The sequence below is a fragment of the Bolinopsis microptera genome, chromosome 13 (genome assembly GCF_026151205.1).
Source record: "Bolinopsis microptera isolate Bmic1 chromosome 13, MBARI_Bmic_1.0, whole genome shotgun sequence".
NCBI classification, from domain to species: Eukaryota; Metazoa; Ctenophora; class Tentaculata; order Lobata; family Bolinopsidae; genus Bolinopsis; species Bolinopsis microptera.
The window spans coordinates 2644280-2662550 of record NC_087084.1 but is presented as its reverse complement, the minus strand read 5'-3'; the positions used below and the strand labels follow the sequence as shown (position 1 = coordinate 2662550).

General features: G+C 38.1%; 1 protein-coding gene across 5 annotated transcripts in view; it reads left to right on the top strand.

The window, feature by feature from the left end:
• LOC134825338 (sodium/hydrogen exchanger 6-like) overlaps window positions 1-18271 on the top strand; it is a 168436-nt gene that overhangs the window by 114319 nt on the left and 35846 nt on the right. For all 5 annotated transcript variants that reach the window (XM_063837517.1, XM_063837519.1, XM_063837516.1 and 2 more), the window contains 6 exons: window positions 3276-3385; window positions 4195-4300; window positions 4488-4606; window positions 8662-8784; window positions 9070-9282; window positions 9533-9634. In XM_063837517.1, the coding sequence (XP_063693587.1) occupies window positions 3276-3385; window positions 4195-4300; window positions 4488-4606; window positions 8662-8784; window positions 9070-9282; window positions 9533-9634 (773 nt within the window). The remainder of the gene's footprint in view (window positions 1-3275; window positions 3386-4194; window positions 4301-4487; window positions 4607-8661; window positions 8785-9069; window positions 9283-9532; window positions 9635-18271) is intronic.

Below are 18271 nucleotides of genomic sequence, written 5' to 3'. Positions count from 1 at the left end.
TTATACCGGATTTCAAACAGTTGCTGCACGATAATTTCGAATATAGTATCTAGATATATATTATACCATGTCGTTAAACTTAGGAACAACAAAATCAAACTCGATTTCACCCCCTGACGAGCTGGCGCCTGTGCGCCGTGCACGTGCAACAAATATAGCAACAATGAGCTCAGACTTGGAGTCTCCAACCTCTGCACAACTTGGCTTCAGACTGTCTGGCGTTTGTGAACATTTTGCGCGAGGCGAGTATCTAAATTAATCTGCTGAGACTTAGTGTCTCGTCTAAACTGCTGTAGGGCGACAGTCAGCCGGGATCGCTAAGGGGATGATATTTTGATAGTAAAATAGTAGTAAAGTTATAAAAAATATAAGTTCACTCGATAAAAATAGGAATGAATTTAAAATCCGGTTCTGGCTAAAATCAGCATTAAAACCGGACCGGACCGGATCAAAAACGGCCGGATACCGGACCGGACCGGATTTTCGGTCGGTTCTTACACAGTACACAGTACACAGTACACCAGAAGCCAAACATTTAGTGGAGGCCTACTCCATTATCTTACCATGAGAAAGTTTGTTCAGGACGGTTATATTAATAATAATATAAGTTCAGTGTACACAGTACACAGTACACAGTACACTGTTACACAGTACACAGTACACAGTACACAGTACACAGTACACAGTACACATTACACATTACACAGTACACAGTACACAGTACACAGTACACAGTACACAGTACACAGTACACAGTACACAGTACACAGTACACAGTACACAGTACACAGTACACAGTACACAGTACACAGTACACTGGTACACTGGTACACTGGTACACTGGTACACTGGTACACTGGTACACTGGTACACTGGTACACAGTACACAGTACACAGTACACAGTACACAGTACACAGTACACACACACGCCACATCACGTGATTGTTTATTGTAGACTGTACAACATGAACAACACTTGCAGGAAGTAGTAACACTAATAAAACACGGAGAAGAAGCCCTGTACCGACAGTTTGTTTACAACTAACCCACAACTAACACTACTAAACTCCCAACTAACACTACTACTACACCACAACTAACACTACTACACCCACATTTAATACTACTACACCCACAACTAACACTACTACACTCCCAACTAACACTACTACACTCCCACTAACACTACTACACTCCACAACTAACACTACTAAACTCCCAACTAACACTACTACACCCACAACTAACACTACTAAACTCCCAACTAACACTACTACACTCACAACTAACACTACTAAACTCCCAACTAACACTACTACACCTACAACTAACACTACTACACCTACAACTAACACTACTACACTACCAACTAACACTACTACACTCCCAACTAACACTACTACACTCCCAAATAACACTACTACACCTACAACTAACACTACTACACTCCACAACTAACACTACTACACTCCCAACTAACACTACTACACTCCCAACTAACACTACTACACTCCACAACTAACACTACTACACTCCACAACTAACACTACTACACCTACAACTAACACTACTACACTCCTTATTATAATGTCTGAGCTGGTCCACGTGGTCCTTACCCAAACTGTGGCTCTATCTAGGCAGGAATCCTAATTTTACTGTCCTTCATTGCACTGTTTGTGCTAATTAATTTTTGGGTACCGGGTCATCCTGGTTACCCTGCTATGGGCCGTTCCCCTGGCTTATACAGGTCTAGTTGACCCATATATATATACCAGGATGGCCCGGTATATATATATTACACTGTTTGTATTCTAACAGCATGGCAAATCTAGTAAACTATTTCACTAGTGTACATTGTCATTGTTAAAGTTACTTAGAAACTTAACACCGCTTATAATGTTTTATATAATACATGTACTGAGTTGTAAGTTCGCCCCATGAAATAACTGACTTGTTACAAAATAGAGGGGTAATTATGTAGTTATCACACAATATAAATAGTTCGTGATTTTGAGTGCAAGTGAATGTGTGTGTGACATTTAGAACCTGCAGTGCCTCTATAAGTACTTAATAAGTATTTAACATACACATTTCTATAACATACCACACATACCACACATACCCAGGGGACCTGCCCAAGAAACCGTTTATGTATAGCTCCACACGAGAGAAGTCAGGTAGTCGGGTACTTTTCCACACTTTCACTACATTTCTAGTATCTGGTTACATTCCTGCTTAGTGCCATGAGGGCTGTGCACTGTCTCCCCAGGCTAATGTGCTGTAGTCCAGGTTAAACTTACTCTCAGTTAAAAATATGATAAAGAATTTAAGAACATGATGTAGTTACATTGAAATGTTGACCAGTTTCCTTTACCTGAAAAATAGCAGTTTCCCTTGGTTGCATGTACAGAATTATCAGAAATTTTGCTCTCTAAACATCTCAGTCATAAATATACACTACACTAAATTGTCACCATTCAGCGCGTTTTAACATTGTGGCCATGCATTGCACAAACTTGGTATCCCTGTGTAGGAAAAACTGTCGGCTATTCGATTAAATTGGTGGGAAATTATTCGAAGACCAGCGAATGGAGGGCACTCCCTAAAAATGTGCTATAAATGTGCAACATGTGCTAAAAATGTGCTAAATGCACATGTGGGTTATGGAATATGGAGTTAGATGTTTAGCTTCTTTATTTCTTTTACATTCTTTTAATTTTTATTGATCATGGACAATGTGTCTAATCGATTATTCACAAAGCGAATTTATAAAATTAAACAGTAAATATATGTTTCTGTGGGGTTAAAATCAGTTTCTTTATGTTGTGTATGTGTACAGAAACAGCTCAAGTTTAGAAATACAGTGTGTATTCTGTAAAATGTATATGGGATAATGTATATGGAATATTGGAATAATGAACATGGGATGTAATGCATAAAAAGTACACGATACAATAGTGGTACAATAATGTGCGATTACAACATTTGTATGTATCGACTACGTCTCCTAGTCATAGTAGGTGTATTACATAATCATACATCCTGATATTACGGTATTAAAACAGAATAGGAAGTAAAATAACCCTGCTAAACATTCCCTTTTCTGTTGATAGGTGAAAATTCTGTTTTCCTCCACTAGCGAGCTCAACAAATGAAACAAGCAGTTAACCATTAATTCATTTGTTGAGCTCGCTAGTGGAGGAAAAACAGAATTTTCACCTATCAACATTACGTCATGCGACTCTTAAACCCATCTTATTCCCTTTTCTTTCAGAGCCATTATGTGGCTGTACTGTCAGACGGGAATGGAAGCAGGGCTCAAAGAGGAGTTCATATTTTTCGAGTGTTTACTGTTTGGAGCTCTCATATCAGCCACTGATCCAGGTATATAGGGCTGAGTACTTGAAATGTTAGAATGTGAATTCTATTTTTCAGAAACTAGTTATTTAGTCTTTACTAGAAGTTTTAAATTAATAACTTAATAATGAGGATAAAATACATTGCTATACGGAATGTGTGGGAAACAGTTTAACCATAGAATTTGTAGTTCGCATATTCTACATTCTTACAGACAACGCTGAATTTCAAACTTACATTATTAACCGACACGTCATCTTACTAGTTTCTTCATGGAATTTCTACGGTGCATTGTTTCTTGCACTGGAACAAACCCCTTGAATCTGAGAGCTGAGTTATATTATCTAGATCCATCTTCACATTTAATCAGTTAAACGATTCTATTATTGCTCGATTACGATTGTGATACGAACACTCTTTCTCTATTGTGTATAATCTAATTATTACGGAGGACAACAGTTCGATCTTGTGTTATGTTACCGTATTAATTGTTAAATGTATTTATTGGGAGCACACCTGCGCTTCGTTTAATAAGGTCTACTCATATTTCGGTTGGAAGGCGCGAAGAGGCTGATTATAGATTTTCCGCGCAAAAAAGCATGTGGTTCAATAAAACGCGCGCGCGATCAATCCGGCCCGGTATATTACTTCAACATTCAATATATGTTGATATATTCAATAATACATTGAATATAATATTCAATAATACATTGAATATAACTGATAATAGATCGACGGCATCCAAACTAAAAACTTTCCTAAATCTTACATTTCAACTGTTACAAAGATTGTCACCTCCTTTAAAAGCCGCAGAGGATTAACTTTCCCTATTTCAGTAACTGTACTGGCGTTATTTTCTGAGCTGAACGTGGATGTTGACCTGTACGCTCTTATCTTTGGAGAGTCAGTAATGAACGACGCTGTCGCTATCGTCTTGTTCGAGTGAGTGTGGTACTGTTTTTGTAACTAAGTAACTAGATAATATTTATATAACTCATGTAAATATATAATTAGTGCAATAAAGTTACCTACTAAATGCATGGCTAGTTTACATGTTGAAAAGCTAATTAACTAATTACTGACTTTTAGCTAATTGACTAATTACTAGTTTACAAGCTAATTTCCCCAGGTCAGTGCTATCGTATGCGCCCTACAGGAACGCTTCATTTAGTGCCGTAGGATTCTTATCCTGTGTGGGACAATTCTGTCTCACTTTCTTCGGCTCCTTCTTCATCGGAACTGTCGTGGGTAAGTGTTACTAATTGGATTAATTGGGTTAATTGGGTTAATTGGGGCTCTTGTCAAACGGGACAAATTGAGCTTAAAGTGTCACAATTGAATATTTATCGGTTGCTCACAATATCTACCAATCAGTTAACTAAGTTTGCTGACTAATAAATTAACTGTTAGGTCTGATAACAGCTATGATAACTAAGTTAACACGACTCTGTGATTTTCCCGTTTTGGAGACATCTCTCTTCACCCTGATGAGTTACTCTTCCTTCCTTCTCTCTGAGGCTGCTGGTTTTACTGGTACGTCATATTACGTCATCATACGTCAGTACTCAGTATACGTCATTATACGTCATTATCATCATCATAAACTTCATAGACAGAAGGATTTGAGTTTAAACTAGGCTATCCATTATCGGTATGAAATTTTTTATCTAGATAAACAGATAAAGATTTAGGTTTTATCTAGATAAAACCGATAAAACCGATAATTTTCTGCTGAAGGCCAAAGCCAAAATGTTTTCCAAATTTCACAAAAACTAATTGTCGAGCTTTATGACTGTTTTACCAGTAATCTTGGTAAAGTACCACTTCCTTTCTTTTGAAAATACTAGAGCATCAGTTTTCTTCTCCGGGGAACAGTTGTGCACCAATTCTTTTTAAAATACTAGAGCATCAGTTTTCTTATCCTAAGAACAGGGGTGAACATTCTCCAGAAAACAGTATTTTCCTTCTCCTAAGAACAGTAGTGCACCAGTTCTCTTCAAAACAGTAGACCAACGGTTTTCTTCTCCTAAGAACAGTAGTGTACCAGTTCTCTTCAAAACAGTAGACCGCCGGTTTCCTTCTCCTGAGAACATCAACAACAAAGACAAAATACAAGGGCAGGTCTCTCCCGAACGGTGGGTTGGCCTGAGGTGCTTATTTCCTTTTCAGTAACCCTAAGCCACTCTGTGCCGAGGCACTATACTAGCTGTAGGGGGGTTAGTCCTACGAGCCAGAGAGTGTGTATCACCAGCCGAAGCTGTACCAAATCACAGCTTGGTAACTGGCCGACTTGCATCCGACCGGATTTGAACCCGGGTCTTCTGCTTGGGAGGCGATCGCAGATCGTGTTACCACTACACCACCCTGAGAACATTAACGCACTATTTTTCTTCAAAACAGTAGACCAACGGTTTCCTTATCCTGAGAACAGTAGTGTACTACGTACCAGTTCTCTTCAAAACAGTAAAGCATTTAAAGTGATTCAGTGAACCGTTTCCTTATCCTGTGGATAACTTGGAGCAACAGATTCCTTCTCTTGAAGACAATGTTTCACCCCCAGAACACGTCCGGAATTCAATTGAGTGCCCTGCCGGTATTTTGACTTCTGTTAACAGTACCATGCTTGTGCCCGTCTCTAGAATGGTTGTAAGGTAAAACGCCAGCACCCTCTAGAGAACAATGTCAATAACCTTCTCTGGATTTCTGCAGTTCATACAGTTCTACAGTATACAAATGTAAATAAACCTCTTAAGCTCACATCCAAGTAAACTACCACTTCTATCATACTAGAAGACATTTGGGACTGTTTCTTGGATAACTTGGGAACAGAGAGAGGCAAAACTACTAATATTTCTTTTAAATTTCACTGTATTGTGGCAGTATTTTCGGTAATTTCTAGTGAATTTTTATACCGATAAAAATATATTTTATCTAGATAAACAGATAACTTTTTTAAACGAATTATCGGAGATAATTATCGGTTACGATTATCGGAGTGGATAGCCTAGTTTAAACTTCCATCAAATAATACAGAATATACAACATGGAGACTTGAATGAATTTAAATGGCGACAAGAATGTTTAAGCTGGGAAAATATCCATCAACTTTTTGTTTCTAGTTAATACTTGAAGATATTGTACGTGCTTCTACCAAACCCTGCATTCCAGGCATTGTGGGTATCCTCTTCTGTGCGATAACACAAGCTCACTACACCTCCCGTAATCTCTCTGTGGAATCAAAGCAGCGCGTGTTCGAACTGTTTGAAACACTGAACTTTCTGGCTGAGAACTCGTGTTTCCTACATCGGACTGTTCTTGTTCACGTACGATGGTCACGAGTGAGACCTGGATTTATTGTGTGCTCATTCCTTGCTATCGGTAAGATACGGGATATTGTATTTAATCATAGCTAATAGTTTATTATTAGTCAATTAAAGAGTCATTATTATACGTGCTCATTCCTTGCTATCGGTAAGATACGGGATATTGTATTTAATCATAGCTAATAGTTTATTATTAGTCAATTTAATTAAAGAAATGATAATATATATTTACCAAATGAAAGTAAAAAATAACAACAAAGACCCAAACCGGACCATATCATTTTCAGCTGTAGCCCGTCTAGTGAATGTGTTCCCCTATCGGGACTACTAAACTTAAACCTCCGCCAGAAGATACCCTGCAAGTTCCAACTCATGATGTGGTGGGCAGGTCTGTGGCTATTGAACTTACTATTTATTTTAACTTATAAATAACTTATGAATAACTTATTATTTGTTTATCATTGGCCTTGTGGAATCAATTTTGTCAATGCTAATTAGGTGTTATATAGTAATATAGTAGTATAGTAGTATCGCCAGATACCCGTTCAATTTGTAACGGAGTTTTATGTTAACAGGAAACGATGTAACAGAGTCAATATATTTTGATGTTGCCATGGGGTGGCAAGTCCCCATACATCGTAGTCCGATAGTTTCGCTGCGTCGTTTACTGTTAACATAAAAATCTGTTACAAATTGAACTGGGATCCACATTCAGGAGCTTTTAGATTGCAAAGTAAGGAATTAATGTAATTTAATCAATATTTTTTGTTTGTTTTGGAAAATTGCAATTAATTATTATATATATAAATCAAACGTCACATTCAGCCATGCAAAATTACAATGACATATTTTGATATACTAATTGATAAATGGTAACTGCAATATAAGTTGCTTATTGTGTGGCTGGATGACAAGTGACAACAAACTACACTAGAAAAATATACTTGATAATATAATAATTAATTCGGCTGAACCAACACATAGCAAGAGCCACATTAACATTGGGGCCGTCATATTGAATACTACAAGTGTAACCCGTGCCTACGGCCGGGACTTCACTATCACAGTTGAATTGCAAAATTATAAACGGTGCAAAATTTAAAACAGTGCACAAGCATGAACTCGCTCAGTCGAAACCGCTGCATTTGAGTTAATTTAATTCTGAGCGCCCAAAACGTATCCAATTTTTTTAAAATGTGCTTATTGGCTTCGTCAGAATTTTTGTCGAAACTATACGAAAAAAACCAATCCCTTAACTCTTAACCGTTTTCTTGAATAAGCCGTTCGGAAATTACACACGTGCAGTTGTCAGGTCTCGTGATTACGTTTTCGTTGTCACGTGACCATCCTGAAGACGTGCTCACGTGTCAGTTATATAGTCAAGAGGTATTTTGTGATATGTAGCGCACGTTATTGCTAAACAGTGCCCGGCCCGGAGGCATGGTATCGTGAAAAATGTCAGCAATGTCAGAAATGGTGCCTTACAGTGCAGGATGCATTCTGAGTTTCTCCCAAGGTTTCGTATTTTCTTAATTCGAATTGCGAGTACTCGAGTAGACACTAAACTGTCAAGAAGATACTAAATTTGTAATTTGATAACTCAAATTTGCATTTTACATCTGACGACTGACACTGACTGCCGTTTCAATTCTCAGTCACTGCAGCTTTTTGAGAACATTTATCGTGCTTGGTGTTAACGCGGGTACGTAATTTAATTAAAATACAAGACACAGAGTTATTGGTATTTTAACGAAGTTTACATGTGGTCGGAATCTACGACCTGCAACCATATCCTAAAGTAACCTAAAGAATTGTTAAGCTCTTGTCAATCGGGACAAATTGAGCTTAAAGTGTCACAATTGGATATTTATCGGTTGCTCACAATTTCTACCAATCAGTTAAATAAATTAACTGTTAGGTCTGATAACAGATATGATAACTAAGTTAACACGACTCTGTGACTAATAAATTAACTGTCAGGTCTGATAACAGCTATGATAACTAAGTTAACACGACTCTGTGATTTCCCCGTTTTGGAGACATCTCTCTTCACCCTGATGAGTTACTCTTCCTTCCTTCTCTCTGAGGCTGCCGGTTTTACTGGTATGTCATACTATTACGTCATCATACGTCATTATACGTCATTATGCGTCATTATGCGTCATTATGCGTCATTATCATCATCTTAAACTTCATAGACAGAAGGATTTGATTTTAAACTTCCATCAAATAATACAGAATATACAACATGGAGACTTGAATAAATTTAAATGGCGGCAAAAAAAGTTTAGGCTGAGAAAATGTCCGTAACTACCTACTTGTTTCTAGTTAATACTTCCCCCATACTTGAAGATATTGTACGTGCTTCTACCAAACCCTGCATTCCAGGTATTGTGGGTATCCTCTTCTGTGCGATAACACAAGCGCACTACACCTCCCGTAATCTCTCTGTGGAATCAAAGCAGCGCGTGTTCGAACTGTTTGAAACACTGAACTTTCTGGCTGAGAACTTCGTGTTCTCCTACATCGGGCTGTTCTTGTTCACGTACGATGGTCACGAGTGGAGACCTGGGTTTATTGTGTGCTCATTCCTTGCTATCGGTAAGATACGGGATATTGTATTTAATCATAGCTAATAGTTTATTATTAGTCATTCCTTGCTATCGGTAAGATACGGGATATCGTATTTAATCATAGCTAATAGTTTATTATTAGTCAATTAAAGAGTCACTATTATAACTATTCATAACAGTTTATTATTAGTCAATTTAATTAAAGAAATGATAATATATATTTACCAAATGAAAGTAAAAATAACAACAAAGACCCAGACAGGACCATATAATTTCAGCTGTAGCCCGTCTAGTGAATGTGTTCCCCCTATCGGGACTACTAAACTTAAACCTCCGCCAGAAGATACCCTGCAAGTTCCAACTCATGATGTGGTGGGCAGGTCTGTGGCTATTGAACTTACTATTTATTTTAACTTATAAATAACTTATGAATAACTTATTATTTGTTTATCATTGGCCTTGTGGAATCAATTTTGTCAATACTAATTAGGTGTTATATAGTAATATAGAAGTATAGTAGTATCGCCAGATACCCGTTCAATTTGTAACGGAGTTTTATATTAACAGGAAACGATGTAACAGAGTTAATATATTTTAATGTTGCCATGGGGTGGCAAGTCCCCATACATCGTAGTCCGATAGTTTCGCTGCGTCGTTTACTGTTAACATAAAACTCTGTTACATATTGAACTGGGATCCACATTCAGGAGCTTTTAGATTGCAAAGTAAGGAATTAATGTAATTTAATCAATATTTTTTGTTTGTTTTGAAAATTCAATTAATTATTATATATATATAAATCAAACGTCACATTTCAGCCATGCAAAATTTACAATGACATATTTTGATATACTAATTGATAAATGGTACTGCAATATAAGTTGCTTATTGTGTGGCTGGATGACAAGTGACAACAAACTACACTAGAAAAATAAACTTGATAATATAATAATTAATTCGGCTGAACCAACACATAGCAAGAGCCACATTAACATTGGGGCCGTCATATTGAATACTATAAGTGTAACCCGTGCCTACGGCCGGGACTTCACTATCACAGTTGAATTGCAAAATTATAAACGGTGCAAAATTTAAAACAGTGCACAAGCATGAACTCGCTCAGTCGAAACCGGCTGCATTTGAGTTAATTTAATTCTGAGCGCCCAAAACGTATCCAATTTTTTTAAAATGTGCTTATTGGCTTCGTCAGAATTTTGTCGAAACTATACGAAAAAAACCAATCCCTTAACTCTTACCGTTTTCTTGAATAAGCCGTTCGGAAATTACACACGTGCAGTTGTCAGGTCTCGTGATTACGTTTTCGTTGTCACGTGACCATCCTGAAGACGTGCTCACGTGTCAGTTATATAGTCAAGAGGTATTTTGTGATATGTAGCGCACGTTATTGCTAAACAGTGCCCGGCCCGGAGGCATGGTATCGTGAAAAATGTCAGCAATGTCAGAAATGGTGCCTTACAGTGCAGGATGCATTCTAGTTTCTCCCAAGGTTTCGTATTTTCTTAATTCGAATTGCGAGTACTCGAGTAGACACTAAAACTGTCAAGAAGATACTAAATTTGTAATTTGATAACTCAAATTTGCATTTTACATCTGACGACTGACAGCCGTTTCAATTCTCAGTCACTGCAGTTTTTTGAGAAAATTTATCTTGCGTGGTGTTAACGCGGTACGTAATTTAATTTAAAATACCAGAGAACAAATTACTTGAGTATTTTTAACGAAGTTACACGATGGTAGTGGAATCTACGAATGCACACAATTTACTCTCTTTGAAACCCGTGCCAAGCCGAAAGAATTTAAGCAACTTGAATTAAATTCTCATGCGGCAAAGAAAATAGATAAAATAAGGAGTGACTACTGCTTTTATTTTCTAATCTGCGTCTATTTATACGGACAACTATATTATGTTAATTTATTGTGATTATGTGTTATGCCTCATATATTTTTCTTCTAAATTGGTTCATTGGCTGTTAATTTATTGGGCGGTGTGAAATGTGAATAGTTTTGACTAATAAACCTTCACCGTCATATTGCTGAGGAATCTAAACTTGTATAGTTCTTCCTTTTCTATCCCCTCCTTAACCCTGAGGACCAAGGAAGTGATTTCCACCACAATTAGTAGAGTGTTTTAGTCCGCTTTCTTATTTAGAACATGTTGACAATACCCGAGCAAAATGCCAATATTAAGAGATAATTAACTATTGATGTACTGGAATAGACCCCGGTCATTGACGACAGGATCCCCGGTATTTGACGACAGGGTCCCTGCTTGCTCGTTGTTTGTGGTAAGTGGGGTAGGACTCGATTTGACCTGTTCCTCATTGCAGGGCTGAACAGTTTCATCTGCGTTAAGGTTACCTGTTCTTGCGTTGAAGTCCCCAACTAGATGTATCGCGAATATCAAGTAACAGGTCACATATTATGTCGGTAACAGGGGCCAGAAATTATAAAATACTTATTTTCATGGTAATGAATAACAATATTCCATTCAACAGTGGCATTATACATATTGCTTGTCGAGTTCTTCTTCTTATTGGTTGGAGTCGACTGTAAGCCACTAAGCCTGCATGTACGGTGGCTTTCACAACGCGTCCCTACGTCTTCAATTCCTGCTGCTGGAGAGAGACTCCCAAACAATATACCATATTCATGTTAATCATATAGATATTAGATATAGGCAACAGACTCCTGGAGTCTTGAAGCTTTGTTACCACCACCCCTGGTGCAACCCAATCGGTTTAGGACGGAGAAACAGGGACTTCCAGGAGCGGTTCGTGTCCTACTCTTTGCAACTCGTATGACTGTTAGTTTTCTGCGGAAGGTGTTATTTGCCTGCGGGAAAGAGCGGTTTTGCTGCGGTTTTAGGGTAAGTAATGGCTACTAGAGCCTTTCCTTCTTTCCTTTGTAGTAGAGATGGCTAGTCGTTTGAGCCTCCTATCCCATACCGCGTGGAGGCTCGGCGAGGTTTTCGAATTTTCCTGGGGCTGCTTGTCGAGTTATTAGTGCTTTTTTCATTTTGTTTTGTCTGGTTAGAAGTTGATATAACAATGAACAATGAATATGGTAATTAGATCATCAGATGGTAATTAAAGGGAACAATATTCGCCCCCGTTAATGCTCTCAGTACGTTAATATCAGTTTGTATAAGGTAACTTACAACATAACAGTGGTATTACTATCACTATATCACGTGATATTTGCAGATCTGAGTAACTAGAGGACTCTTTCGGGAGCTGTTCTAAAGACATGGTCTTGTAAACGTGTCCTCTTGTTTCTTTACAAAACGGTCTATGAACTGCAGGTCTTGGACTCTATTTATCTTTTCAAACCAGCTGCCACAACACCCTGTTACCTGTAAAATTGAACTAAGGAAAGTTTACTATGTCTCTGGATACTTTTGCAGCATTGTTTCAGAAACTTTTAAACTTTAAAAAGTAGACAGATGATAACTCTTTTATTTCTTCGCTAAATCAATATACCGACAGCTGTCAGTTAGTACTAATAATTCACCTTCAAAGACTTTAAGTTTAACACCCCTTAGACGTAGGACGGCTTCCGTTAATAGGCCTAGGCCAGGCTATCCAGATTCCAGAAAAATGGAAGCCCTGTATAATAGGACGGCTTCCACTTTTTAGTCTCAGTGGAGACTCGTTTTTTTACGTCAAACGAGTCTCCACTGCGCGGCACAATCTTAGTCCGTGGTTAGAACATAATGTAGGTACGAAGTATTTAAAACGACTTCCATATCTGCATGCTTATAAAGTATAAACAGTAAAGCCTGGGGCCCCCAGGTTGTATGGAATATGATAAAATACGCCATTTTCTTGTTGAGAACGAGAATTTGGCCATTTTCGTCGGGACTCGTGATCCCCCCACAATAGCATTAAATCTGTGGCTTGCTACTGGTGCCAGCCTGCCCAGTGCCTTATCACAACCACAAGCTATAAGTTTGATAGGTTAACGCGTGGACTATTCTCAGATATTGAACCCTCGATGCTCAGAGCATGCACATCCTGAGGATTGAGCTACCATGGCCATGGTTATGGACCTATGCTATGGTTCAACCGATTTCTTTGTTATATCTTTAGTCTCCAAGCATGAGAGCAATAAAATTGTAACATCGGAGCAAAGCTTATCTGGTGCTCTTATTCTTCTTGTTTAAAGCTTCAAGTCAGCTTGAATAGATGTTATTTATTTAGGAAATAAAATTTGTTTATGAAATATTAGATTTGTTTGGAGAGGCGAATCATACACAGTTTAGGCTCTTGAATTCTTCGAATAAAATATAATCTTTAGAGAACCTCCTGAATAGAATTAAGTTAGACTCATACTTAGGTGGAACAAAACAGCCTTAAAAACAAGAATTAACTATTTATGTACTAGAATAAATCTTTGTTCAGGATTCGGCCACTAGGACTTATAACTATAAGAATGTGTTAAGTTATAGTTGTTTATGACAATTATTATATTTAATATATAATATTAATAAGTATTTAGGGCTCTTATATTATATTCGTGTCTGCCAACTTTTATTTTTTTAAATTTTTAACAGTTTTAGGGTCCTTTATTAATTTTTGATGTTATTCTATATTAAGCTTTCTGGTGTATTCGTGTAGTGTTATTGAGTCTCATGATTTGATGTTTCTTTCATTCAAATTTCTGATTGTTTCTGAATAGACTCAGTGAAGACAGATTATAATGAAAATAAATAGCTGAATAACGTATACTCATATTCTCTAATTATTTGTTATATAGCATAGTGTTGAAAGTAATAAAATTGTAACTTTATATAAAAACTTTTAACTTGGCGGCCAAATTCTGAAACTTTAAAACATTTTATGACATGTCGTGTGTCGTTTGATGATGCCATGTAGTCCACAATTTTAGTTCCATTTTATTGGTGTGACGTCAATTCGCCAAATATTTCACCTAGAGTGGATCCATTTAGGATAGACATGTTACAGCTCTGAATTAAGTCTATAAATTTTTTACCCCGGTCATTGACGGGGGTCTCATTGACGACAGGGTCTCTGCTTGCTCGTTGTTTGTGGTAAGAAGGGTAGGACTCGATTTGACCTGCTGTGAACTCCTCATTGCAGGGCTGAACTGTTTCATCAAAAAAGGATAGGTTAACGCATGGACTATTCTCAGATATTGAACCCTCGATGCTCGGAGCATACACATCTTGAGCAGTGAGCTACCGTTGCCATGGTTATGGACTTATGGTTCAACCGGTTTCTTTGTTTTTAGTCTCCAAGCATGAGAGCAATAAAATTGTAACATCGGAGCAAAGCTTATTTGGTGCTCTTATTCTTGTTGTTTAAAGCTTCAAGTCTGCTGTCAGCTTGACTAGATGCTATTTGTTTAGGAAATAAGAGGCTCGACGATTTTTGAGGATCTTTCAGGAATTTGACTCGCTTAATCTAATTAAATAGTTCAGCTGTTTAATAAATTAGTTTTCCTGCATTAATGAACTAATATTGACATATAATTCAAGTTGAACACTCTGTTTTACTCGACGTTTCAGGTGATTTTATTTTTATCTTTAGTTCCGTAAAAAAACTTAAAATTATACAATTTTTTATCGGCTGACGTTGTTAAACATACTATTTACTTTACATTCTATTATACTACATACTTTAATCTCTTGCGATGATAAACGTCGTGGTTTATTCTCGGGACACTGAGAGAAAAGTCATAATTTCGTATATGATATTAAAATAATATTTTGGGGCATGTTTTTAAGCTGCCTGAAAACAGTCCTACAGCTCCGTTCTTGTCGAGAAGACTGTTCAGTGTTCATCATGTGATGAGGGGGAAATGAAATTAATTTCTTTAATACGTCAAATTAATTTGTTTGATACGTTAAATTAATTTGTTTATTACGTCTAGTCTCATATTAAAAAGATTTAAAGTTCTTGTTTAGACCATTTAGAAGATTTGTTTTTTAGAGATGTGGTTTAGGACATATCACAGAGAGGTTATTATTTTATTTTCTCTATTTTGCCATGCATTCTAACCATAGAATTTCTAACGGTACTTTTACAAGCAAGTTTGAAAAGGCCCGTGCTCATGCTATAACCTGCTGAAAACACAGCCCACCTGCAGGCGCCACCAGCACATGCCACATAATTCGACCAGTAGCAATATGGCCCGGGTGTGGCAGAACCAAGGGTGGTCGTTGAACATTTTAGAAGATTTCTTGAACGTTTAGTATTATTATCAGATAGCAAGTTGCATTGATAATGAATCGACTTTTCATATTATCCATGCATTATTAAATTTTTTAAAGAGAGTGAATCTTGGCAAATGAACAACTTATTAAGCTAAATCACAATCCCTCATCAGATTGAAATACAGTCATTTTATTTTAGTCACATTGTCATTAGTCGCTTAAGTACACACAATGTTTTGGAATCTTAATTCTTACATTGTAAAGATATAAAATTATAATATTGAATACTCTACTTCAATTTGGCTCATCACCAGCTCAACTATAGCCCCAGGGCCCAGCTATCCTGTCACCTTATTGTAAAACCTAAAAACCTGTCACCTTATTGTAAAACCTTCTATTCGAGGATATTTTCTATAGGTTAATTGTACATCTTGAATTGATAGGAAACTTCAAGTTTAAGACATTACGTAAGAGTCAGAATTCCACCCAACTAGGTCCGTTTTATTTTGAATAATGGGATTAGCTTAATTTTATCCTAGTATTTCACATCCCCATTTCCACTTCTGTCGCAGGGTCTTCGTCTTCTTCTGTTACCACGCAAAGATCAGGGTTTAGGTCTGAATTTTCAGTACCATGGCGAACTTTTTTAACATACGTGTATTCACCGTAAATTATAGTTCTCTGGACCCTTTTGGTCCAGGGGTATTATAGTAAGATTACCATATAAGAGCAGCTCGCATGTTTGAATGATATAATTCGAACAATTGGTCTCATGAGTTTTAACATTGGTTCCACCGTACTGTCCATAGTACTAATGTGAGTGTCATGCGATTCCGCTGTACTGTCTGTAGTAGTAGTAACCAGAACCTCAGCTCCTTCGTACCGTAAACCACCGTAGTGTCCACCGCGGCGACCGTAGTTTATTCACATTGTGAGTCACAATTCAAAAGTATAATTTTAAGCCACATACGGCTTAGGAAGGACAATGGCATGCGAATTGGATGAAATATACAAACTTATAAATATGCACTGATCATTCGGTCTCGATAAAGGTTATAAGACACTATGGCGAAAGTCACGAGGGCGTAGGACACGAGGGTGGAGGTCACATTGTGAGTCACAATTCAACAATATAATTTTAAGCCACATACGGCTTAGGAAGGACAATGGCGTGCGAATTGGATGAAATATACAAACTTATAATTATGCACCCATTCGGTCTCGATAACGCTAAGCATCTTGACAATATTTCAATCGTAGGCATCATGAACTTGAAGAAGAGTCTGTTTAGATCCTAAAACTTTAACTACTCAGTATAGTAGTGAGGACTGAGGGGTATAGGACAATGAGGGCGGAAGTCACGAGGGCGGAGGTCGCGAGGACGGAAGACCCAAGGGCGTAGGACTCAAGGGCGGAAGTTTCCTAAAAGGCTGGACTCGAGGGCGGAAGTCGTGAGGGTGGAGGTCGATCACATGACACAAGGGCGGAAGTTTCCTCGTGACCGATTCCCCTCAATACACACTAAATCATCCAGACACAACTTTTATATTTCGACAGTTTCTTAGCTTTTTGGGTGCGCTAGGTTAGGCGTTATCGATCGCTATTTCAAGTATAACTAAGTGTCACTGACTGTCACAGCGAAATATAACGCCTACTAGCGCCTTCTAGCGGATAATGTCAGCTTGCCACTTTTATACGACAGTCATCGATCGCAATCTGTCGCTGGCTGTCGAAACGATATCTAGCATCACTAGCGCTGGGTCCGGGACTCTACGGCGTAAGACTCTACGTCGTGAGACTCTAACCCTAACCCTAACCCTAACCCTAACCGGAACTCTAACCCTAACCCTAACCCTAACCCTAACCCTAACCCTAACCCTAACATTAACCCTAACCCTAACCCTAACCCTAACCCTAACCCTAACCCTATAACCCTAACCCTAACCCTAACCCTAACCCTAACCCTAACCCTTACTCTAACCCTAACCTTGCTCTATCCAGAGCCCTTGCGCTTGCAGTAGCGCGCGCCCGCCTCACGACTTGTCCTCTTGACTTGTGAAACAAGCGCGCCCGAAGTGGCGCGAAAGCACATGGTTAGGTGAAACCCTAACCCTAACCCTAAACCCTAACCCTAACCCGCCGTAGAGTCTTACGCCGTAGAGTCCGGACCCCACTAGCGCTGTCTAGAGCTATATAGGTCCATCGATCTATGGTTGTCGATGTTAAAGTTTATTGTTTTGGAACACTTGTTCAAGTTTCTGTATCGATGCATTATGAAACGCGATGATCTTTGATTATTATAAATATCAATATATTACTATCGTCTTTACTGCTTGTGTAACCAGAACCATGTCCTAGACCCTAACCCCAACCCCAACCTCAAAACGCGAACTTTAGGATTTCAGATTGTCTGTCAGGGCCCTCTAGAGAAGGTGCGAACGGCTTCTGCTTTCCAGTGAAGATTTGTTATATGAATCCTACACCCACGTCCCACACTAACAATGTGGGGTGAAATATAAAAGAATAAAACTGAAATGTTCCCCAGCATGAATGGGCCCCTTTTATAACAGTGCAACATTGAAAATGGAGGATTTCGCATCAATTTGCTACCAAAGCGAACGGGATAGTAATACTTAAATTCATTTTTGTAACGATGGGTATAATTGGGCACGAGGGCGGAGGACACAATAGCGGAGGAAGTTAGTGTTACACATACTTTAGTTCGACGTGCACTCTAGTTCGACATGTACTATGTCTGTAGTTCGACAAACCCTTGAGTTCGACTGTCGAACTAGAGTTTTGAAATCTTCGATCTCAAGCG